We start from the raw sequence: 25,292 nt of genomic DNA, 5'->3' as shown, positions 1-25,292 counted from the left end.
CAACAGCCACGGCCTGCCTGGTGGGTCGGCGTCCTTTAGGGCCTTCCCCCGGAGAGCTGCCCTTCGGGGCTGCACTGCCAAGGTCAATGATGTTCCTGTTTGCACTGTGAGGTGGTCCGCCCTTCTTGTGCTTGCCTTCCCTTTGCTGAGGGCTCATCAGAAATCATCTCTCAGTACTTTTCCTGTTTCCTTTGTAGAACTCATGTAGTTTACTGCTTGTGTGTGAATCCTTAAGGACTGGGCTGTCTTTTTATAAAAAACTTCACGGAAATAAGCTCTTTTTTTCAGGTTAAAAGAGAAGAATTCTGGAAAGGTGCTGGGTTCTCTGCATTTTTTTTTCACTTGTCTAAATTATTTAAACCACATATTTCCAACTCAAGGGTAAGAACAGGATTACCTAGCCTGCAGCCATTTGCATACTACTTTTTATTTTTTAATATATCTGCACACCATATGTGATATTCTTCCTTGATATTTCACGTTAAATCATCCCAAGCCTACACTATCCTTACCCTAAGCAATATTTGTAAATTCATGGGTTTGAGATGTTAGTTGTAAGGTGTTTTTTTTTTTTTTTTAATTACAATTAAAATGTAATTGTTAAAAAGAAGTATTTCCCTGTCTACCACCTAAAATTATTTCCCGTACTATTAATGTTAGCCTCTCACTTTGGGACACACTTATGTAGAATATAGTTTTGGGAAGAGATTTACATGAGGAACTTGAAAGAAACAAATCTACTGCTATTTCAACTTAGCCAAAGATAAAGAATTCTTATGGTCTGTTTACACTAACTTTGGAGAGTAAAGAAATTTAACATATTCAAGAATAATGCAGAATATCTCACTGCCTACAGGTCAAAACTTTTATATAAAATAGAAAATTTGTAAGCATTATTAAATCCTTTTTTTAAAGCCACCTGAATTCTTTCTTTACAAGTTGGTCAGGGGACTTCCCTGGTGGCTCAGTGGTTAAGAATCCGCCTGCCAATGCGGGGGACACGGGTTCGAGCCCTGGTCCGGGAAGATCCCACATGCCACGGAGCAACTAAGCCCGTGCGCCACAACTACTGAGCCTGTGCTCTAGAGTCCGCAAGCCACAACTACTGAGCCCTCGTGCCACAGCTACTGAAGCCCACGCGCCTAGAGCCTGTGCTCCGCAACAAGAGAAGCCACCACAATGAGAAGCCCACGCACCACAATGACGAGTAGCCCCTTCTGGACACAACTAGAGAAAGCCCACGTGCAGCAACGAAGACCCAATGCAGCCGAAAATAAATAAATAAATAAATTTATTAAAAAAAAAGAAAAAAAAGTTGGTCAGTTATCCATTCAGTCTTATTAAATGATCACATCTGAGCAATTCCAGCTTGGAGAGAACCAGGAGACACTGTTGTCTACTTGGTCCCACCATAGGGGCTGAGCTGGAACAACAGAACAAATGCCACCCATCTTTCCAGTCTCCGCCCAAATCCTCCACCTCCAAAAGCAGGAACAAGCTCAGCTGTGATCTATGATCATTCCATTAACCTTGCAATGAAGCATTAAATTAAATTGCCTACTGCAGACTCTGCTTTTGCTACAAGGGGAAAAAGGCTTTCACTTTATGCTAATAGATTTACTAAGCAACTCCATGTTTACAAGAGAACGCAAATAAGCAAAATAATTTAGCAAATTGTGAAATCTCCAGTGGGGGTGTTACAACAACTGATTTTTCTTTTGCTGATATTTACTCTAAAGATTTTAGTTATAGAGAGTTTTAGCCTTAGAAAGAGCAGTTCTCAAACAGTTCATCTTTCTATAGAATTTTCAAACCAATACTTTAAATAAAATTACAGGAAAGAAGCTGACTTGAGCTGGCACCGTAGTAGAAAGTCTTCTGTCCTCTCTGGTATCAATCACCACCTTGGATGCTGGGGAGACTCGGAGAAGGACATGGTCGAGTTGGTGGCAGAGCCTGGGCCTTGGGCAGATGCCAAGTTCCCGATAACGAATTCAGCACTCTCCACAGCAGCCCAAGCTTCCAAGTCTTCCCCAGAGAAGGTGAGGATTCCTCTTCAGCAAATTCCATTTCTGGGGGTAACTTCAAAATAATGCTGCCCTATGTCTCTGAAGCCAGAGAACTACAGAAGTTATATCACTCTGTAAAAAAGTATGTCCTGCTCAGTTCATAATTGCTTACTTCCTAGTTTTCACTAGAAATTAAGGTTTTTAAGAGTCAAGGATTCTAATTTAAACATGTGATTAAAGCTAACAGGAATAACAAGCAAAAAAAAAAAAAAAAAAAAGTATGTCCTGCTAAGAGAATAGTAAGAAGCTGGGCTTGTGATACAAATATTTGGCACAGTGATTTCAAACCACTCATATCAAAATTCCATGTTATGGGGACTTCCCTGGTGGCGCTGTGGTTAAGAATCTGCCTGCCAATGCAAGGGACACAGGTTCGAGCCCTGGCCCGGGAGGATCCCACATGCCGCGGAGCAACTAAGCCCCTGCGCCACAACTGCTGAGCAGCCCCCGCTCGCCACAACTAGAGAAAGCCCGCACACAGCAACGAAGACCCAATGCAGCCAAAAATAAATAAATAAAAATAAATTTAAAATTCCATGTTATGTCTCATCAACCCAGATGTGGAAAGAGGTCAAGTATGCCAGAAAAATCCTTCAACAGTCAGATCATTAAAGGGTACTGAAATCTAGAAATATAGCACATCGGAGCTGGAAGGGATCTTGGAAATCATACAGTCCAAGCCCCTTCTTTAATAAATTGCTCATGGTCACAGAATTGGTTTGTGTCAGAGTAAAGACTAGAAACTTAGAGGCCAAATATTCTTCTTTCTTATAGTGTTTTCTGAAGCTCTTTTTGTCTCTGAAGCAATGAAGACCGGTCAAGTCCTGTCATGTCAACCACTCAGCATGCAGTGTATAAAGCTACATGGTTAAGCCTTGCCTCCTGTCACCAGGCAACCGGAGAATTATGGGGAAGCCTGCTCAGCCACGGCCAGGAGAGCTCTCTTCTACACACAGACCTTCTGTGCATCACCAGGGACTCTGTTCCTTCCAAGGTGCAGTACCTAGAAAGCTGGCTAACAGAGGAAGCCAAGCAGATCCCCAGGGCCTGCTGAACTGATAAAGATGCAGTAGCAACAGTCAAAACAACACCAAAAACTGCCCAGCCTGAGATCGCCGGGTTCGTGCTGTCAGAAGCACCATCCCACCCAGAAGCAGGACGCAAGAGCTGGTCGGCAGCCCTCTCCCTCCTGCTGTGCCAGCTCCTAATCCCAGGCCCAGCTTCAAGGCCTCCCAACCTCTCTGGTGGGTTAAAGTAGCACCCATCCGCTCTCACTATCACCGCCCTCATTTCTCAGGCCCCTCTGGAATGACCTCCACACCTGGGCAACCCCAAGTGGAGCAGGCTTACCTGTCAGCATCTCCGAGGCCCAGGGAGGTGTTTCTTTGCAGGGTCTCCCGCACCACAGCCATCCCATCAGGGAGCCGGTTCAGGCGGCGGGTGTAGAGGCCAAGTCCACCATCGGTCATGTACCTTTGAAAGGAGAAGAGGATGACGCAAATGTATGGTTAAGAGCAAGTCCTGTGCCATCTTGCGGTTCATATCCAGAAGCCCTGCATGGCCATCCCGTGCTCTAAGGGGGAAGGAACTGAGGCTTTCCCAAGGCTCTGTCACCGATCACAGCCCAGGGATAACTCAGCTGACTCAACCCAAAGGATGACCAGCTTGCTAGCAAAAATAAGTCGGCTTAATTAACCCAAACTCACAGGAATCTATGAAGCAGAAGGGAACTAGTAAATAAAATTAACTGTCAGATGCATTCATGACATTCTTTTTAATGTCAGCAGTTATACAAGCAGGTGTTTTACCTAAGTACTGTGAATGGAACTGACAAGTCATCGGCAAATCATAGGGAAAAATGTTATAGAACAGTGCAGTGGAAAAAGTAGGCAAGCTTTTAAGAGGAAAAGAAAGAAAAGATGGAGGATACAAGAGCCAGCTTTGTCATGGGCAAGTCACTTCTCTGAGTCCTGTGTTTTTCATCTAAACTGTGTGAATATCACAGCCTTCCTGCATCACAAGGTGGACATGAGAATTAGTGAGATAAGGAATATCACAGCGCTCTATAATTTGTATAAGATCGTATAAACAGAAGACGTTATTAGGATAGTCATCATCTTGAAGTAGCTACAAGGGTAAATTTCACCTCTGATACGTCTTAAGGCGGGTGTCCCAAACTCTCTGAATAACAGTAATGCTCCTTTACTTTTCTAGATCTCTTGGTGATGCCACAAAGCTATCTTCTGATGAAATCAGTGTTGTCAGGGGGAAGGGGAGACCCCTGAAACTTTCTGTATAGATGGCTGACTATCTACCAATCAGACCAGTTCCTGAAAGATTAGCTACCAGTAGGAGGTAGTTCAGGTCCAAAGCAGCTTTACTTCATGTACCTTTGCTCCTCCACGACACCCCACAAAGGAGACTGCTTGTGCCATCACCCCCATCTCCAGAGGAGAACAAGAATTCAAAGCAAAATTTGAGCAGAGCCAGAATCCAAACTCGGATCCCTTAAATTCCCACATGGGCCCTATCAGATAGACCCGCAATGCATCTGAAACTGCAAGTGATTTGCATTTCAAGTCAAATAATAGGAAGTAAGAAGACCAATGAATGAGTGGTTGTTTTGCTGCAACAGTCAGCTGAGCTACATCATGGAATGTTTCACTGCATTTGGTATCTTGGCTTTAGAATATATGGCGTAGATCCTGAGGGTTCTCAACCCTTGAGATTTTTCCACCTCTAGTTTAGGAACTTCTTAGGATATATTCTTAGAAAAACAGACTTACAGGACGCTGTGGAGGTTTCCCAGAACCAGTAGGGTCAAGTTAGGGTCAGAGAAGAAAGTTCTCACAGAAGCCATCTTGGGTGAGAAAGAGCTTCTGTTTTGGGTCAGAAGAACTCTCCCTTAGGGCAGCTTCCAGGATACCATGTCTGAATTGACTTCTCTGATGGCCCCATTCATCCCCCGTTTATGACATTAATGATCACAATGCCAGCAAAATGGAAAATCTGCTGAAGTCAGTCAAACCGATTGTTTGTGCACCAGCAAAACAACACAACAGACTGGTTTTTTTCACTCAACTGTAAGATAAAAACCACCCTGTGAATATACTAAAACCCAACGAATTGTACACTTTAAAATGGTGAATTTTATGGTATTTGACTTATACCTCAAGAAAAAAGAAAGAAGAAAAACCAAAAACCCCAGCGATTGCAGCTATAGTTAAATAATTATTTGTGTAATGACTTTTGGATGCTTGGTCCCCACGCTGGATAGTGAACTCCTTGATTGCAGAGACTATTTTATTTTGTTCAAATCTATATCCCATGTGCCTAACACATACTAAGTGCTTAATAAATATTGCTTTTGTTGAATGAAGCCCAAAGATACAGCCATAGGGTGAAGTTCAGCAAAAAACATTTTGGGAGGAAGCCAATTACAGGCTCTTCTTCCTCTTATATGTCAGCAAATTTGACATCTAAGACATACGGCAATTAAACTGTCTACCTGTCAGTCAACCCATCTGCCCATCCATCCACCCACCCACCCATTCACCCAAAAGACGTAGTGACCCTGGGTCCAGTGGTGGACTCCATGTGTGCATCCCACAATTAACATAAGAAGAAGAAAAAAAAACACCTACAGAAAAATGCAGTAACTCTGCCAGAGGCTAGACTTTCTAGAGTAAATGTCCTTTCAAGGAGATTTCAGTGAAAACTCTTCAAAACACAATCTGCTGCACCATTAAACAAGGCAGTTAATTTCGATTTTAGCAAAGTCTGCTCAGCCATATAGATAAACAAAAATTTTTCAACTGGGGAGATCTTGTCAAAGGACAAACTAATTTTAGCATTCATTTCCCTGCTGGATTCTTATTGCTGGTGAAACAACACACACGGTTGGGCAATTACACTTACCCGGGCATGTAGACGGAGGCCCACACATACACAGCCCTGGCTTTCTGTGAAGGCCAAGGGCAGAGGCTGGTGAGCATTCCAGAGACTGAATGCTGAGATGTGCTGCAGCCCCCAGGCCCACTAACACCGGGTGCAAGATGGTGGTGTCAAAAACTGACCACCGATGAAGGTGGGGGGCCTTGGAGAGACGGGACTGGATGTGCTAACTTAGCGTGTCCACTGCTGCTGGGAATTCTGATTTTGTTTAGGCAGAGAGGAGGGGAAAGTCAAGGATAAATCAGGATCCTCTGCCTTCTCAAATGCACCAAAGACTGAAAGCCAGAATCAAATGTAACCAATGTGACAACGATCCAGTTTCTTTACAAATCTTTTTCATTCATTTTGTGTGTGTGTGTGTGTGTGTGTGTGTGTGTGTGTGTGTGTGTGAGAGAGAGAGAGAGAGAGAGAGAGAGAGGGAGAGAGAAAGAAAGAGAGGGAAGGAGGGAGGGAGGAGTCAGAGGTGGTTAAGGAAAAGAGGGAATTTACCTCTTCTCCCAGAGATTTGTAAAAACATATTCAATCATATTTTTTTTTAATATTCAAAATAAATTCTATGTCCTCTCACTGCAAGACAGCACAGCACTGGAGATAGCTGTCACTTGAACCAGCCTCACACTCAAGAACTTAAAGTATTTATTTCTAAAATTATTATCCACCAAATAGAGTAGTCTGGTTTATAAAAAGCTCTGTATATATTTTTAATAACTCTTCTGGTCTCAATGAAAAACATACATTTTTTGGTTCAACTCAAATTTCTACAGGAATTGGCTACTGAATGCATTAATATAGACTGCTGTCAGTTCATCCCTTTAGGAAGCATCATTTTAGAGATGAAGCCGTCACTGGTGTGCTTATCTAAAAGACCAGCCCTCGCCCTGGAAGGTGAAAAGGCTTATGTTCCTGAAGGCTCAGGAGGCTGGGAGGGATGGCTGCACCCCATCTCTGGGAGCTTTATCAGAGGCTCCCATTGGGCGGAGATGCAGTGACTTGCCTGAGGTCAGAAGGAAAGGAACCAGCTGATCTAGGGACCGAATCCCTGAGCACCAGGGCCACACTTTCCTTCTCCGTGGAGAAATAAATAATTAGTGCTGGAGCCTAATGAGGTGCTGGTAATATCCTAAGGCTGGCTTGCTGGGGTCCTAAGCCACCAGGCAACTGAACAATTTCCACACTGTCCTCCCGAGTTCCGCAGTGATGGGTGGAGGGGGTTCTCTGCCTCCCCCTTCCGCTGCTTCCCCAGAGGCTCCTGGATGGAGAGCGGGAGCCTCTGCTAAAGAGACAGGGTGTCTGTGGGGTGTTTTTCTTGCTTTTCAAGGCTGGGGCACCCTGGGGTGGCCCACGAGCATCAGAGTTAGGAGCATGGCTCTAACTTGTCAGCGAGTCCGGGGTTCAGAGTCTCCCCTGCCCCTTGCTAGCTGAGGGCCCTCGTGTGCATCAAATACAAACCGTTAGCAAACACTAATGGTTACTGATGCTTGCTGGGTGCTGTGCTACGTGCCTCACATAAGTCATGACATCTTCAAAAGAGTCTTATCAAGTGTTATTTTTATCTCTATTATTTAGATGAAGACAATGAAACTGAGGTCAAGATCAAGTACAGGTAGGTGGGTTCTAATCCCAGCTTTGTCACTTTTGGAGGGTAATTTCTCCAAGTTTCAGTTTCCTCATCTGCAAGATGAGTGAAACTACACATTAACTTCACAGGGCCGTGGTGGGTAGACTGAGACAGTGTGTATAATGCCCAGAGCCTGCTATATCAGGAGCCCTTAAAATTGATTAGCTGCTGTTACTATCAGCAGCAGCGATGGCTCGTATCTCTGAGCAGTGACTCTGCAGTCCCTCCTCCCCTTTCAATTCCACAAATATTACATGCTCTGTGCCAGGCTGGGATTACAGAGACAGAAAGGTCTCATTCCTGTCCTGCTTAGTGAAGCTCAAAGTCAACAAGGGTCTCAGATATGTAAATAGGTAACTCTCCTACTGCAGGATGAGCGGTATTCCAGATGGATGTATGACAGGCTCTGCGCATAAAGGGGAAGGAGTCACAGTTGGCCTTTGAAGGGTGCATAGGAGTTTGCCAGCCAAAGGAGGAGGATCCATCTAGGCACATAGATGACATGTACAAAAGCAGAGAGGAGGGTAAGAGGATGGGAAGTAGTTCACTGTTGCCAGAGCAGCAGGAACAAAGACAGGAGCTTGACTGCAAGGGGACCGGGGCACAGTCAGGAAGGGCTGGGAGGCCAGGCTGGGCTGAGACATTTGCCCGGAAGCCAGGGAAGCTATGAAGGTAGTAAGCTAGTGAGTAACAGGTTTTTGATACCTCCCCCATTCAACACTCCATTTTTGGCGAGCACTGTCTCACTGATATCTCCTGTAGATTTTTCAGAACACGCCGCTTGTCTGGATCCTGTCTGAGTCACCCCAGACCTTCGGGGAATGACCAGACTTGCAGGGTAGACCTCACCACCCCTCCAGCTAAAAGAGACCTGTGAAGGCAAAAAGCCTATGACAAGGAACTTTCTCAACAAAATAGGTGCATCCTGTGTAACTGACAGGAGCTATGAAAAAGCTTTGGAATCTCATAGGACCTGTCAGAACAAATACGCTAAATTCTGAGTCCAACGGTGTCAACAGATCTCTTCTCCTTCTTTAAATGTACATAGTGAGGCAACAATGTAGAACAAGTGAAACTGGCTCTGTGAGTCACCTTCAGAAGGAGGGAAAGAGGACCCCTCCTTCCCAAAGTTCCCAACCTGGCGCATAAGGAATACAAACGGGCTCGCGCACTGATCGCAAAGGGAATCACCTTTTGTCAAGAACTGGGGGAGGTGAGAGGGGATGGGAAGGGAGAAAAATATGTACACTGATGTATTTCAGTGTATTCCTAATAGACCACAGCATAAAAAAATTAAAAACTCTCAGAGGCAAGAAATGAAAGCAATACCGATAGAAAAAAAAAAAAAATCAAGCCTCAGTGATTACTTTTCTTCAAAGAAATGTCAGCTTGTCTGTATTTCTGGGACACACATTTGGTTTAAATGTGAACGTAGCAAAGAAAAATGGAATAAAAGAATTGCATATTTAAAAACTATTCCTTTCCAACATCAATATAAATATATGAACATATACATCAACACATACCTCGTTGTATAAGGTTAAATAAAGTTATGTGGGCGGATGAAAAGACCTTGCATTTGAGTTTCACCAACACCCAAGTCCCCAAACAACCAATGCTTTCACAGTGCTCTTCTACTCCATTACAATAGGCCTGACATTTATATTCTAAGTTTATTAGGATGTAAATTGAGTTTCTGGACCAACCCGTAAAAGGATCCCTTTAGTTTAGGGCCTCTTAGAAGTCAGATGAATAAATTTCACTCTGGGTCATGGAAGGACAAACTGACAAGCAAGTCTAACAAAGCTGCCTGCATCCTTTTGAAGAAAGTTGATCTTAGTGACAAAAAAGAATCTGCTACATTTGACTTAAGGGGAGAAGATGCATTTGAAATGCAAAAACATGGTTGGAAAAAAACAGATTTTTAAACTTTTCAGTGCTCTTTTTGGGAGGATGTGAGAGTTCAGTTTTCCTCTCCAGCAAAAATAATAATTATAATAGTAAGACTGCAGCACTAAAATTTAGGCGAACACTTAAAATTTTACTAATGAAACACTTGGAAACTGCTTTGCCCTCAGGTTTTAGGCACAAAATCTGAGGCAAATATGGCATATTTCATTTACCAATCCACCCCCCTGCTGCCCTCACCTCCAATGACAAGTACGGAAACGTATCACAGAGCAATTCTAAGACCCTACCCACTGCATAGCCTTAATATCTAAAAATCAAAGAACAGGTTGTTGCTACTTCTGTATCATGGACCACCCCAAACTGACACACAATGAAATGAAACTTACAGCGGCCTTCAGAGAGAAAGTCTAAGTTTCCAATGTCTTTCTTCATTAGGTTTCCCTGCAATAATAGGACTTCAGGTATAAATAATCCAGACTAGACAACACAAATAATCAAGAAACATTTCTTTGGTGTTCATGTCTTTTGGGGAACTCCTCCAATAACTCTGCTGGCAGAGGGAGAGGGGGATGTGCCCCTACAGGACCAGTTTCCTACCTTCCTGCTCGGCGCAGGGTTGGGGTAGCGATCAGCACCGCTTCCCACTGTGCTCTAGGACAGCTGGCTCTTCAGGACATCCCCGAGCTGGTATCTTGCTCTTTTTAGGAGGATATGAGAGTTCAATTTTCCTTTCCAGCAAAATCTGCCCTTATTTCGCTGAATCCTGGAGCAGCCACCCAAGGCCATACCATGAGCCACCTGGGCTCAGAGCACAGAACAGGGCTATGGCAAATAGATGTCACTTTCACTGCAGGCAAGTTCCCTCAATGGCCAGGAGCCACCAACCGGGAGCATCCACAGCTCAAGGGGCACCAGCTCCGTCTGTGGCTCATCTGCATCTCATTTCCATCTCACCGAGTCAGTCCTGGCTGTGAAGTGAGTCAGACGACTGGGGAAACCTTGGTTCAATGCTCCGACCCTGGTGTAGCAGGAAGGCAAGCCTGCAGAAGCGATCCAGGCTCAGCAGGTCTGGAGCCTACCCTGGCTACCTAGTCACCGGAGCACGCCTCTCTGGGGAGCAGTGCAAAGACGTTGCTAAGCAAGTCAGGCAAGAGCTCAGCTCCAGCAGGCCACGGAGACAGAGGTAACAGCAGGAAAAGGGAGCCCTGAGGAAAGGAGGAGTCAAAGGGTCCCAGGGGGCCCCATTAAGCCTCACTGGGTGAAAGTGGTGCCACAGACTTTATTTCCGCAAGCTAGGTGCTGCAAAGCTGCTGGAAGAGAACGCAAGGCACACTGCAGGGGTCACGCCACAAAACCCAACACCTGCCTCTTCCTCTACCTGCCGCTGAACCAGTAGTTTCAGCACCAGCTGGCAGCTTATTGGAGCTGCGGCGTCCCAGACCTCCTGAATCAGACCCTGCAGTTCAACACGGTCCCCACGTCGTTCTAATGTGCATTAAAGAATGGAAAGCAGTGACCTCAGGCAGTGGTCTCTGTAGTGGGGAGCATAAGATGACCCACAGGGGTGAAAACCAAAATGCTTCTGTTTATATTTAGTTCTTATCACGTCCCTTGTAAATCCTGCGTGTATGCAGGTATTATACTATGCACAGTGTTTCAGTCACAAAGCATATGTATGTTTAAAAAACAAATACAGAGTCTAATGGAGGAACAAGCTCTTTCTGATGCAACCAAAAGCAGTTTAGAGACCACCATCTAAAGCAGAAATTCCTAAATCTTCTTAAGTTGTGGACCCCTCAGAGAAACCCGTGAAAGCCATAAAACCCATCTCTCGTATGAATAAAACGTGTATCCAGTTCAAGTCAGGTCACAGGACCCCCCCCAACCCCCGCCCAGGCCCTGTGTCAGTGGCCCCTCTGCGGAGTTAGGGTAGAAGTGGATCCTGGCTGAGTTGGTCCCTTCGACATATACAGTTTCCGCAGAGCAAGGTGTTTGCTTGTCTTTGCTGTAAACGGACTTCGCACTGGCACATGGCATCGCTGTAACTCACAAGTCACCCTGGCTTCTAGCACACAGACTCAATCTCACCACTGCTGTGGGTTTGGGTTTGTCTCCACCAAACTACTAGCAGAGGAGAGACTGAACTAGCGGGAAAATTCCTGCATGGTGATGAAACATGCTGCTATGGTTCTTGCATCTTTTGCAAAATGTAATGTGGATTTTTACAAGTTTAACAAAATTCCATCTAGCATTGATTACCAGAGCATTTCGATTTAGCTTGCCTACGGATCTATACATATATCAATGCTATACATACATTTTAAAAAATCCATAACTGTACTAATAAAATACACAGTCACATAGAGAGCCAGGGATTATAACAATTTATCCCTATTTATGACCCCTATTTAAATAAATACACACATATAAATTTTTCATTACAACCCATAACTATGCTTGTTTAAAATGGGTGTTGGCAGGGTACCCTCCTGAAGAAAGGCTGCACGCTTTGGAAATTTGACAGTCCCCATGTCTGGAATTTGGTCTGGCTTGAATTCTCTTTATTGTGGTTCAACTGTCAGTGTGGGATTGCAGCAAGTATTTCTAGCATGAGCAGGAAGCTTTTTGTCCACCTACTGAAAGATGAAACACATTCTAGCACACAGGAGACGGTTCTCTAGACAAAGCCCCTTTAAGCTCTTTCTTGGAATGAAACAGATGGTGAAAGGAGACTGACTGATATCCAGGAATTCTCAAACCTTAGAATACACCCGAATCATCTGGGGAACCGAGAAAAATGCAGACTCCAAGGCCCCAGCTTCACAGATGCAGAATGCCATTAGTGGGGCCCAAACCTGCAGTTTTAAATAGACCTTTTTTTTTTTTTTTAAGTATTTGTTTTTTTTTATTTATTCATGGCTGTGTTGGGTCTTCATTTCTGTGCGAGGGCTTTCTCTAGTTGTGGCAAGCGGGGACCACTCTTCATCGCGGTGCGCAGGCCTCTCACTATCGCGGCCTCTCCTTGCGGAGCACAGGCTCCAGACGCGCAGGCTCAGTAATTGTGGCTCACGGGCCCAGCTGCTCCGCGGCACGTGGGATCTTCCCAGACCAGGGCTCGAACCCGTGTCCCCTGCATTGGCAGGCAGACTCTCAACCACTGCGCCACCAGGGAAGCCCTAAATAGACCTTTTTTAAAAAAGCATTTGAGGTTTATAGAGAAACTGCACAGAGGAAAGTAGAGTTCCATTAAACTCCTTCTCCCCTACCACCAGTTTCCCCTATTAACATCTTGCATCAGTGTGATACATTTGTTAAAACTGATAAACTGGGCTTCCCTGGTGGTGCAGTGGTTGAGAATCCACCTGCCAATGCAGGGGACACGGGTTCGAGCCCTGGTCTGGAAGATCCCACATGCCGCGGAGCAGCTGGGCCCGTGAGCCACAACTACTGAGCCTGCGCGTCTGGAGCCTGTGCTCCGCAACAAGAGAGGCCGCGATAGTGAGAGGCCCGCGCACCGCGATGAAGAGTGGCCCCCACTTGCCGCAACTAGAGAAAGCCCTCGCACAGAAACGAAGACCCAACACAGCCAAAAATAAATAAATTAATAAATTAATTTAAAAAAAAACAAAACAAAACTGATAAACTAATATTGATACATTATTATTTGATACTAATAATTATTTGATACTAATAACTAACATTATTATCAATAATATTGATACACTATTAACCAAAGTCCATAGCTTACGTTACAGTTCACTGTGCTGTATAGCTCTATGGGTTTTGACAAATGCATAATGATATGTATCCACTGTCACAGTATCACACAGCTAACGTTTTATTGCCCTAAAAACGTTCTGTCCTCCCCTGTTCATCCCTTCCCTCAAATCTGTATTTTTAACAGACATGTAATTTTCTTTTTCTGTCTTTCGTTTTTTTTTTTTGGTTAAATAATTTTCTTGCAGTCAGGATCAAGCTGTCAGAAATGCTGGCTTAAGTCTTGAGAGCTGGATGGAGGAACTGTGAGCTAGACTGACCTCAGTTTCCCTAAGAGTTAGTTAAAAAGTCACCATAATGTGACTATAGTGTAACAGTAACTTAACTTTCAAATCCTTATAATAACTAGTCTTGGCCCTGTGTATTAAGGAGGCAACATGCATGTTAAAAGTACCCGATCCCTGATTCCTAATGGCCCCTCCATCTCAGATCACGGCCTGATAAGAGTTGTTAGAACTCTAAGTTTCTTCTAAAATATCAGTTAACTCTTGTGCGTGGACTTTCAGGTCTACAGGCCCCAGAACAGTCCAACTGTGGAAGCCCAGACTGGGAAGGGACATAAGTGAGCAATGCCAGGTATGCTGAATACAGAGTACTGGGGGTCATTGGTGGGGGGCTCAGCGGGGGTGTCATAATTAGATGCCCTTACCCTGAAATAACCTTCTGTTTCAAAAGAATCTGTCCTCCCAGGCACTTCTCATGCACTTGGACACGTTTGCCAATCTTCTGGTTGCTGCTACACCTTATCATTCCCATGATTTCTGACATGACTCCCTGACCCCTAAAGTTCTCTACGACACAAGTTCACTTTTCACCTTGAGTCGGTGGAATTTGTGCTGGCGTTCAGGATTGTGTGTTTCCTTTCCAAGATGACTAGAGCTCCCAGCGGTGGGAATCAGACATCCAGAGTCTCTTTCCCTTTTGGTTCCATGTAGACACCTCTAGGTAATAACCAGGTCACTTCCAAACTGGGGAGAAGCCAGCTGGCACTTGAGTTTAGGTTTATGTACGTTTCACTTTGTCTTATCTAGACTGTGGCTCAAAGAAATGCCGAGGGGTACTGAGAACAGGTGGAGGACGAAGGTGACTAACGTAACTGGGGGGCAACCCCTTCTGAGACATAAAGCAGGCCTTGGGACATCACCCAACCTCAGCAAAGATTTCTGGAAGCAGCTGGGAGGCTACAGGAAGCACCGCACTAGAGCCCTATGCAGGCTGCTGCCCTAGACATGGTCCACATTTTGAGGTGGTGTCATTTGCTCAGTAAACATTTATGTAGCCCCTGCTGTCAGGCAGGCACTGGCCTGGGTGCTGGGGATACAAGAATCAGATCCAGTCCTTGACCTTGAGGGGCTTAGTGTCTGGGTGAGGGAAACAGACATGTCAATGTTTGCATGGGGCTCAGCAAGGGCCAGAGCAGGGAGAAGGGCCAGAAAAGGCTTCTTAGAGGAAGAAACCCTCAAGTGGCATCTTGAAGGATGAGAAGGTGTTTGCCAGGCAGCCTTGGGTTGGGGCAAGGAAATTAGACAGTTCACACAGACATACGTGTACCAATACAAAGGATCTAAAATGTACAGTGGATTCACTGTGTGGTCTTAGATGCTAAATTTCTACTAGGTAACATTTTCATTAAGAAAATCATTATTCTGGGCACTCATTCTAAATGGAATTCGATAAATGTATTTCCAACACAAAGAAATACGTATATAGGCCTCTGGCTTTCAAGCACAGGGATTAAGCCAAAATTGGGTGACCACAAGTATACTCGAATTACCTGCCACTAAATCCGGCAAGCCCAGTAGACACAACAGCTGACAACATAGGATGCCTGACCCTGTGTGCTTTTCCATTTGTCCGTGAGCACTGGGTCACCTTCAGAAACAGCACCCAAGCAGCCAGAACACCAGTTCTCCATGGGTGGGGCAGGAGTTTGGAAAAGCATATTTGATGTTATAAATTTACCACTTTAAACAAACAACTAAAAAGGCCCAATGTTTTTTATAAGGTATTCTATAAAGTTTGACAGAATTTTGGTTCGCGTGGAACTACTGAAGAGACGGCAATTCTCTAAAGACACACTTATTCTTACTCTCACATGCCCCCTCCCCCCAATTCAGAGTGTGATGTCTTCACATTAAGGTATATGAGAGTTTTTGCTTTTTTTTTTTTAAGTCTGAAAAACACTGAGTTAAAGTTCTGTGAGGATGGGAGCCAGCCATTTTCCTCCTGGAGAGTTCAGATTTTGAACTACGTAAGCACCAGGCCTCCATATTAAGTGAGGCCATCTAAACATGTGTCGTACAGTCACAGAAGTGTCTCAGGATATATTCACATGGAAGGAACAAGACTGTGGCTGAGAGTGGGGACGGGGCCCCTCCCCGCCCTGAGCCACGACAGGCAGATCTCACAGCTGCCTCTTTGGGGTCCCACCCCTTCCCCGCAAAAAGCTGCACTGCATAATCCTGGTAAAAGAGGGCATGCTGAAATTCTTAAAATCTTAAAATCAAAACAAAATTCTAAATTGAAAAGGCTTCCTGCACAAACCAAGGGCCACCAAAAAAAAGAAAAATCAGCCCAGCCTCCATCTTGGCATTCCCCAGATAATGCCTGGGTCCCTCCCATGGGAGCCACAGAAAAATGCCCTTTCCTACTAAGGCTGGTAAATGTCTGTCCTACTCCAAGAAGTGTCTGTGGGGTCCAACATTGTACAAACTCCAAAAAACAAATGATGTGCTCCTCAATGATTAAAACACCATGCTTGAGTTGCCATAGGGTCCAGCAATCCCACTCTTGGGCATCTATCTGGAGAAAACCATAATTCAAAAAGATACATGCACCCTTATGTTCACAGCAGCACTGTTTACCATAGCCAAGACATGGAAGCAACCTAAATGTCCACTGACAGATGAATGGGTAAAGAAGATGTGGTACATATATACAATGGAATACTACTCAGCCATAAAAAGAAATGAAATAATGCCACTTGCAGCAACACAGATGGACCTAGAGATTATCATACTGAGTGAAGAAAGTCGGAAAGAGAAAGACAAATACCATATGATATCATCTGTGTGTGGAATCTGAAATATGACACAAACAAAATTATCTACGAAACAGAAACAGACTCACAGGCATAGAGAACAGACTTGTGGTTGCCAAGGAGGAGCAGGGGTGGGGGAGGAATGGCTTGGTAGTTTGGGCTTAGCAGATGCAAGCTATTATATATAGGATGGATAAACAACAGGGTCCTACTGTATAGCACAGGGAACTATATTCAATATCCTGTGATAAACCATCATGGAAAAGAATTAAAAAAACCCCACCTTGCTCATCTGCACACTGAAGTGCGGTGGCCTCACTCACCATACTCTGCCTCCTCTAGCATCTTAGTGCTGAGATACTGGATGTCTTTTAAGATCATCTCCCCCACCTCCCACTTAGGACACCAGCCTGAAAAGGTTGTACCTCTAAAACCTCACCTTAAATGCAACCAGGCATTAAGAAAAACACCAACAGGGACTTCCCTGGTGGCGCAGTGGTTAAGAATCCGCCTGCCAATGCAGGGGACATGGGTTCGAGTCCTGGTCCGGGTGGATCCCACATGCCGCGGAGCAACTAAGCCCCTGCGCCACAACTACTGAGCCTGCACTCTAGAGCCCGCGAGTCACAACTACTGAGCCCACGAGCCACAACTACTGAGCCCATGAGCCACAACTACTGAGCCTGTGCTCCAGAGCCTGCAAGCCACACTACTGAGCCTGTGAGCCACAGCTACTGAAGCCTGTGCGCCCAGAGCCCATGCTCCACAACAAGAGAAGCCACCGCAATGAGAAGCCCATGCACGGCAACGAAGAGTAGCCCCCGCTCGCCACAACTAGAGAAAGCCCGCGCGCAGCAACGAAGACCCAACGCAGCCAAAACTAAAATAAATAAATAAATTTATTTTTAAAAAAAAGTTAACCATTTAAGAAAAACACCAATAATACACAGTCTTACGGAACTACAGAATATTAGATCGGGGGGTGGGGGGAGGTTCCGAAGATTACTTGGTCTGATGATTTCTCAGATGTAGAACTGACACTCAGAGAGTTTAAGTGATTTACCCAAGGAAACACAACTAGAAAGTAGCCACTGATGTGTTTTCATTTTAATATATTTTTGTGTTCAATAAATTTATTGTGTTCAATAAAGCTTTTATGATAAAGTTTAGTTCCTTTTTTTTCCTTTTTGTTTTAACTGTTTACCTATTTATCTCCTTGTCTTCCAGCCTCTCACCCAACAACTTCAACAAATGTATGACCAGTATTATTATAATTATGATTATTATAATTATTATTTTCGAGCTTGTATTTTTGCTTCACTACCCCCAGCCCCTAGATTCTGCCTAGAATTCTTGAGATCGGTACCTAACAAATGTTCTTGGTAGACTAAATGAAAGAATAAATAATAACCTAGAACTAAGTTGCTTTAATGTATGATATATGTGTTAAACATTTGGGGAATACAAAGAAGTGAGACATACTTGCATCGACTTAGAGTAAAGTCAAATATATTAATAGAGACTATGTTAGCTAAAGGATTCAAGGAAGACTTCTAAGAAGATGGGGGTCCCCCAGGCAGGGGCAGCTAGTGAGAAAAGGCTTAGAGGGAGGGGTCATAGGTCCCATTCAAGGGACAGCATGGCATGAGCAGAGTACCCGGTGTAGGGAACAAGGTCAATGCCACTCTCAGTGGCTCATGCACCTGAGCTGAAGGCAGGCATGTTGTCCCCTGGCTGAATTCCCCATTGTCCGTGATGTTCTAAAAAGGAGTAAAAAGTGAAACCAGTAGAGCCGGGAGTTCAGTTGGAAAGGCAAAAACTGTTTCCCTGTAGAATTTCAACAGGTATGGGCCTGGACAGTGCCACAGGCATGTTTGCAAGAAGGACAGGTGTGTCTCCCCACAGCAGGGTGGCTGCTGGAGCTCGGGAGGTAACTTGGGCAGGAGACACCAGCAGCCAAGCGTCCAGGCAAACCAGCCAGCCTGGGGACAGACGGAGCGGCCCAGGCGGTGAACGTCGGGAGCGGCAGGGGCACCCGCGTGGCAGCTGGGGCACTGGCGGGAAGGGCGGGCTGGGAGGGAGCCAGAACCCCGGCCGGTGACCTCCAGAGCAGCAATCAAGCAAAAGCTGGCTGTCTACAGGATACTCAAGTTACCTGCTATCAGGGCAGTAGGAGCTGCAGTCACAACAGCTGGCTGTTGCTGTACAAAGGAACAGGGTCCCTGAATTTCTCACGCTTCCACTGGTTCAAACGTTTCCACTTTCACAGGAATGGGAGACAGATAAGCGGAAGGAGTCATTCAAACAGGGCAGGGGCAAAGCCACATCCCCTCGACCCTGCGTAGTGAGAGCGGGCTTATTCAATACTGTAACATTTTACACTTTAAAAAATCCAGCAATCCCATTCCTGGGCGTGTATCCAGAGAAAACTCTAATTTGAAAAGATATATGCACCCCAGTGTTCATAACAGCACTATTTACAATAGCCAAGACATGGAAACAACCTGAATGTCCATCAACAGATGAATGGATAAAGAAGATGTGGTACATATATACAATAGAATAGTACTCAGTCATAAAAAAGAACGAAATAATGCCATTTGCAGTGACATGGATGGACCTAGAGATTATCATAATAAGTGAAATAAGCCATAGAGAGAAGGACAAATGTTATATGATCTCGCTTATATATAGAATCTTAAAAAAAAAATACAAATGAACTTATTTACAAAACAGAAATAGACCCACAGATATAGGAAGCAAACTTACAGTTACCAAAAGGGAAGGGGGGGGGATAAATTAGGTGTTTGGGATTTACACTACTATATATAAAATAGATATATTCAGTTATACATATAACCGAATCACTGTGCTGTATACCTGAAACTAACACAACATTGTAAATCAACTATCTTTCAATTTTTAAAAACCTATCATTTTCACTATACAACCTAACAAGTGTAACTTTCAGGAACATCTCGGCAGGTGTGCAGCCCCTGAGCTGACTGATTCTCAACAGCTACTCTGACATCTGCCAGACCAGAACCTGCAGCAGGGGAAAGAGGTGGGTCTGATTTTTGTGTTTATTTGAAGGGGGCATGGGTGAGAACATTTTTCGAAGGAACAGCTTTGGTGCCCTGCTACCACCCGCAGGCTGGCATGACCTGTGGAAACCAGTCTTGTCAAAGAGACCTTCTCCTGAACACGACGCCCAGCTCCGCTCCATCCTTATCAGGACCTCAGTCATTCCTATGGGAACTGGACCCCCTGAATCTTACACTTTTACAGGTCCTCTCTCTCAGCTTCTCACCTCATACAAGAATCCCTTCTACAACATGTGGACACAGGTTTCCAGATTCTGCTTGATTACTCTCAGGAATAGGATGCTTAAGTCCTTAAAAAAGAGCCCAGCCCACTTTGACTAGGTCTGATTTTTAGCATGTTTTACATTACACTGATTAACAGTAACCTTGGTGTTTAGGAAATGAAAAATGAAAGTCTAACTGCCACCCACAATTTGAGTTTGGTCCTCTGGAACCTACTGCTTTTCTAAGTATTGTCCACGCCAAGCAGATCTAGTTTCTACAAATATTTCTATTACATTTTGAACCCTTTTTCCTTCCTCGTCACACTTCCCTAAACAAACCTTTGCTTAATTCTGAACCTCTTCAAACCTGGCACCAAGAACAAAACAGACATTGTCTAACCAGCAGATACTCTTTCACCTCCCACATTATTATCCTACTCATCAGCTGAAGGTTAGGATTTATAGAGCTCTCTAAAACCAAGAAGCATCTTTGGGTCTCAGAACCTAAAACCCAGCAGGTGGCAGCACCAAAAGGGAAGGTGCTTGGATCTCAATTGCTGAGTCCTCAAGCTTCCTGAGACTGGCTGCACCCCTTAGTAGCTGGATGACCTTAGACAAGTTGTCTCTTTTAGCCCCAGTTTCCACATCTATAAAATGGGGATAATAACAGTGTTATAGGCCTCCTAGGATTTCCCTAAGATTTCAAGAATACAATACTTGAAAAGTGCCTGCACCTTAAAAGTACTCCACAATCACTGGCTGCCGTTATTACCAGCACCAGCAGTAGCATCTGCGCCAGCAGTACCACTATTATAATTACCCTCTTTCCCTCTCCCTTCATTCCAAACCTGTCACTAAACACATACAGCAGCTCTGGTAGAAGATGTTAGAAACGCAGGCGTAAAAAGACACAATCTCTCTGCTCAAGGATATCTTAGTCTAAGGGATAGACAGTTATACAAACAGACAAAGCAAAAGGAACTGAGAGGAGCCATCTGGGAGGTATTACCAGGTGTTTGGGACACAGAGGAGGAAGGCGATGTCTGCTGGCATTGCCAGGGAAGGCTTCCCAGCTTCAGCAGATTCTTAAAGGACTGTGGCAGGTGGATGGGAATGGAGGGGGGAGGGATTTATGGACAGAGAGAGCAGCCACGTGCAAAAGGCACAGAGGTCTAAGAGTGTGGTATGTACATCAAGGAAAATGTCAGTGGTCCAGAGTGGCGGGACCAGGGTGCGTGGGGGAGGGCTGGGCAGTGAGGGGATGGTGGAGATGACAAGAAACGAGGCTGGGCAAGCAGGTCACTCATTAGCTCCTCAATGAAAAGGAGAGCCTCTTCTGTGCCATGTACTGTGGGGCACAGGAGATTCGTGGTCAGTAAGGAAGACGAGCTGTGTCTCCACGAAACCTACACTCCAGTGTGGGACCATGGAGGGCCTTGTGTGTCGTCATGCTGGACAATGCAGGGGGTAGGATGTGGCAGACTGTAACTTTCCGAAGATGACTCAGCAACGTCTCCATCCCACGTGGTCTTCTTCAAGGTGATCTGCCCACTGAGAGGTGGGATCTATGCTCCCTCTTTGAATCTGCTTGGGCCAATGTGGTCCAGTGAAAGTGACACTCTGTGACTTCCAAGGTAGATGAGAGAAAGGAAAACTTTGCTTTGCTCACTGTATCCCTTGCCCCTGGGGCTCTGAGACCTCCATGTTGTGAGGAAGCCAAGCCACATGGAGAGGTACGGGCACCCTAACCTTCAAGTCATCCCAGCCCAAGTGTCAGGCGTGTGAGCGAACAAGCTGTGGGGTGACGTGTACCCCTGCTATCAAACCAGCTCCAGCCCTGGGGGCCTCCCTGCTGAGGCTCCAGACTTGGTAGAGCAGAGACAAGCCGTCTCCACTGTACCTTGTCCCAATTCCTGAGGCAGAGACCTGTGAGCAACACCAAATGCTGGTTTCAAGCAGCCAGATTTTAAAGTCATGTGTTAGACAGCCACAGAAACTCAAACACAGAGTTTACCCAGCAGGCGAGGTGGAGCCACTGAGAAATTATAAGCAAGTGATACTGTAATGAGAGTTATACTCTAGAAAGAGTTTTCTCACCCAAGTGTAGGATAGATTTGTTGGATGGACGAGATCAGAGGCAAAGAAAGCAAGGAAGGGACGAACGCAAATCATCTGGAGGAGAAGCGTGAGCGTTAACACTAGAGGGAACCACGGCAGCAGAAAGTGAAGAGACGGAATCCATCAGCCTGGGTGACTGGCCTTCTAGGAACAAGGGAACAGAAGAGTCTGAGATTCCTTCTGGGCTGTGCACGAGAAATGGATGTGGAAATACAGGAGGAGAAATAGATTTGAAGGGGAGAAGAGGAGTTAGATTTTTAACATGTTTACACAACTTACAAGGTTTTCAGTAACAACCCAACACAGTGGTTGCACTGCTGCTTTGCAGTCAGGTATCTGCATTTGAGTCCCGGCTCCCTAACTCACCAGGCTCTGCGACCTTGGGCAAGATACTGATGCCCTCCAAGCCCCCGCATCCTTGTCAGGAGAATGAGCAGACGACCACACAGATTACGGCAAGGCTGACAAGAAGTAAGGTATATAAAGGGCTGGACACAGTGCCAGGCGTTTAATATTGCTCAGTAAACAATACCAGGTAGTTGTTATTATTACCACCATGATCCTTATTATTAACTGTTATGCATACTTGGTCAGAGGCTGGCAGGTTCTTTGTATGCAGGAGGCCTGGCTGCAGGGCACTGAATGAAAGCTCTTCCCAGGAAACCTTGCACGCACCTCTGGAGCATGGTTTATTCAAGCGTAAAGTCTGTGTCCACGTCTAAAATAGCTACGCCAGCCTGCAAAGGCGGGGGGAAACCAGTCTGTTAGCTGTCCTCAATTTCTGTCTCCCTCCCTCTCTCCCAACTTAAAGGGTGAGTGGTTTTAATTAACAACTCCCCCAGCATAAGGCAAAAGTCACTCGCTTAATAAAGCTCTAACTTGCCGCGCATGGTTCTGGGGTATCCAGGTGGCGCTGAGCTTGTAATTGTGTGTTTTGTTTGGGTTCGCAGTGGGTGGGAGGCGACACGACTAGAATTTCCTTGGAGAAATTCAGTATCACATCAACAAAGGCTGGAAACCGCCGGTGATGGAAATGTCCACTTCCATGAGATTTTACAACAAGAAGCTAGGCTATGGTGAGGTGCTTCAAGAAATCACCTTGCAAGGGGGGCTCCAGCTCTGAACCTTCCTGACTCTGACCATCTCATTGGTTTTTGTTTCCAAAACACACAGCACCAGTTTTGCCCCGGCTCACTTTCTGCGCACCAGCACGTGGAGAATGTTGATGCAAGTGTTTCTAAAGCTACAGCCAAGACCTGTGATATTTAATTGAAATGAAACATGAAATAATGCTTTTGAGGCAAATAAAAGTATCTGCTTTTGCCCCCTCCCCAGCCAGCCTCCTTGGTCCTTGCACAAGCGCTGGCCAAGTATTTCTCAAAGTTCCTATGCAACTCAGCCCTCCAAGCCTTACCCTTCGAACACCGCCCTCCATCTCTCTTTATAGTCCTAATGCTCCCTAATATGGCATAGGGGAGACCCAGGGTTTCCAATATCCACAGATGCCCACTCCTCCCTTTTGGTCGTGACTTCCATATAATCAGAGCTACAGGGAGAAGCCATACTACAGAGCTCTTGGAGCACAGGCTCTGATTCCAGCCCAGTTAAACACTTGGTTCCAGCTGTTACTGTAATAGGGAAGAGCAAATCAGACTCCATATTGGATCTGTTTCTTTTTTTTTCTTTTTTTTTTTTTTTTAGATTGGAGTTTATTTATGTATGTATTTATTTATTTTTGGCTGCGTTGGGTCTTCGTTTCTGTGCGAGGGCTTTCTCTAGTTGCGGCGAGCGGGGGCCACTCTTCATCGCGGTGCGCGGGCCTCTCACTATCGCGGCCTCTCTTGTTGCGGAGCACAGGCTCCAGACGCGCAGGCTCAGTAGTTGTGGCTCACGGGCCTAGTTGCTCCGCGGTGTGTGGGATCTTCCCAGACCAGGGCTCGAACCCGCGTCCCTTGCATTGGCAGGCAGATTCTCAACCACTGCGCCACCAGGGAAGCCCGGATCTGTTTCTTTTACTTTGTGTTCTACTGTTTTTGCTACAAGTTAAGAATGTTGCCTATAGCCTGAAGTATACAGGATAGTTCTCAAGGCTCTGACCTTTAAAGGTATAACACTTTTCCATTCATATAGAGATAAAAAGTTGCAGAACAGAGCATAACATTTGTCTTATTGGAGGTTTACAGGAACATCGTGACCTGACCTACGTGGGCAGCTGCAAGAACAAAGGATTCTGACACCAAGAAGTTTGCAAGGACCAACCACACTCCTCCCTTTTAGTATAAATGAAGCCTGAATTCTAATTTGGGTGAGATGGTTCTTTGGGACACTAGTCCGCCATCTTTTCCATCTGCTGGCTTTCCAAACAGAGTCACTATTCCTTGCCCCAACAACTCGTCTCTCAATTTATTGGCCTGTCATGTCATGAGCAGTACAAGCCTGGACTAGGTAACATTACCTTCTGTGTGACCTATTCAAGTAACTTAACCTCTCTGAGCTTGGTCTCCTCAATCATAAAAAAGGACGAAAAAACAGCCTTTATCTCAAAGAACTGATGTAAACAGTAAGTGAGACAATGCATGTCACGAGCTCAACAGAGTGCCCAGCACATGACAGAGACCCCAAAGCAGCTTAGCTGTTGTGAATTACAGCACCGCTACTGCAGGACAGGCTAAAAGACACGCACTAGCGGGCACTGTTGGTCGACTTCTATGTGGTCTTTTCCCATCTCAGCAGAGCCAACACCACATTTATTCTGTCCCATGTTTCTAACAACTTGAGCTGACTTCACCCTTTAAACTTCACTGCTCAAGTATGTGAGATTTCTCATTTCAAGACAGATGACCGGGTGATTACAAGCGCAAAGCTCTGGGAACTGGGACATGGACTTCAACGATGCAGCAGAGAGAACCACAGACCCCATCTCCCTCTTGTCCCAAGATCAAGAGGTGAATGTGGGCTTGATTTATAGCTGGAAGATCCTGGAGACAGTCGTGGGCCTCTCCTTAGACTCTGACTCTTATTTCACTTTGGGGGTCTCAAAAATCATCAGCCCTCCAGAGGTATCCATGCCAGGGTGTCTGTTTAACTCTGTAGTTATTTCAAGATTAAGAGGAAAGGTTAAAACCTCCATTTCTCGGGAGATTTCTTATTAGGACCTGGGGATTCTGGAAGGGATTTGATGATTTTCCAAGGCATGCACAGACTCATGATTTGTTGTCATATCGGGGTGGGGGGGGGTTGCACTAGCCTTGAGCTCTCACAGATGTTTCTACAAGCTGTGTTGTTCTTTGTCTCTAGACCACAGGTAAGCTGCCTCCTGGCCCGGATGACTCATTTCTACTGATCATACAACAAGGTCTGCTGGCAGACTAATGGTTAATTTTATGTGTCAACTTGGCTAGGCTGTGAGACCTAGACACTTGGGCAAACATTAGCCTAGATACTGCTGTGAAGGTACTTTTTAGAGGCGATTGACATTTAAGTCAGTAAACTTTGAGT

General features: G+C 45.3%; 1 protein-coding gene across 7 annotated transcripts in view; it reads right to left on the bottom strand.

Moving 5' to 3' along the window:
• NAV2 (neuron navigator 2) overlaps positions 1–25,292 on the bottom strand; it is a 399,145-nt gene that overhangs the window by 120,583 nt on the left and 253,270 nt on the right. For all 7 annotated transcript variants that reach the window (XR_005021033.1, XM_036862156.1, XM_036862161.1 and 4 more), the window contains one exon: positions 3,420–3,542. Coding sequence is in view for 6 of the 7 variants with exons in the window: in XM_036862156.1 (XP_036718051.1) it covers positions 3,420–3,542 (123 nt within the window). In the remaining variant the exon portion in view is untranslated. The remainder of the gene's footprint in view (positions 1–3,419; positions 3,543–25,292) is intronic.

This window comes from Balaenoptera musculus, chromosome 8 (genome assembly GCF_009873245.2).
Source record: "Balaenoptera musculus isolate JJ_BM4_2016_0621 chromosome 8, mBalMus1.pri.v3, whole genome shotgun sequence".
Lineage (NCBI taxonomy): Eukaryota > Metazoa > Chordata > Mammalia > Artiodactyla > Balaenopteridae > Balaenoptera > Balaenoptera musculus.
The sequence above is the reverse complement of the archived record's forward strand: the minus strand, read 5'-3'. Positions and strand labels throughout refer to the sequence as shown.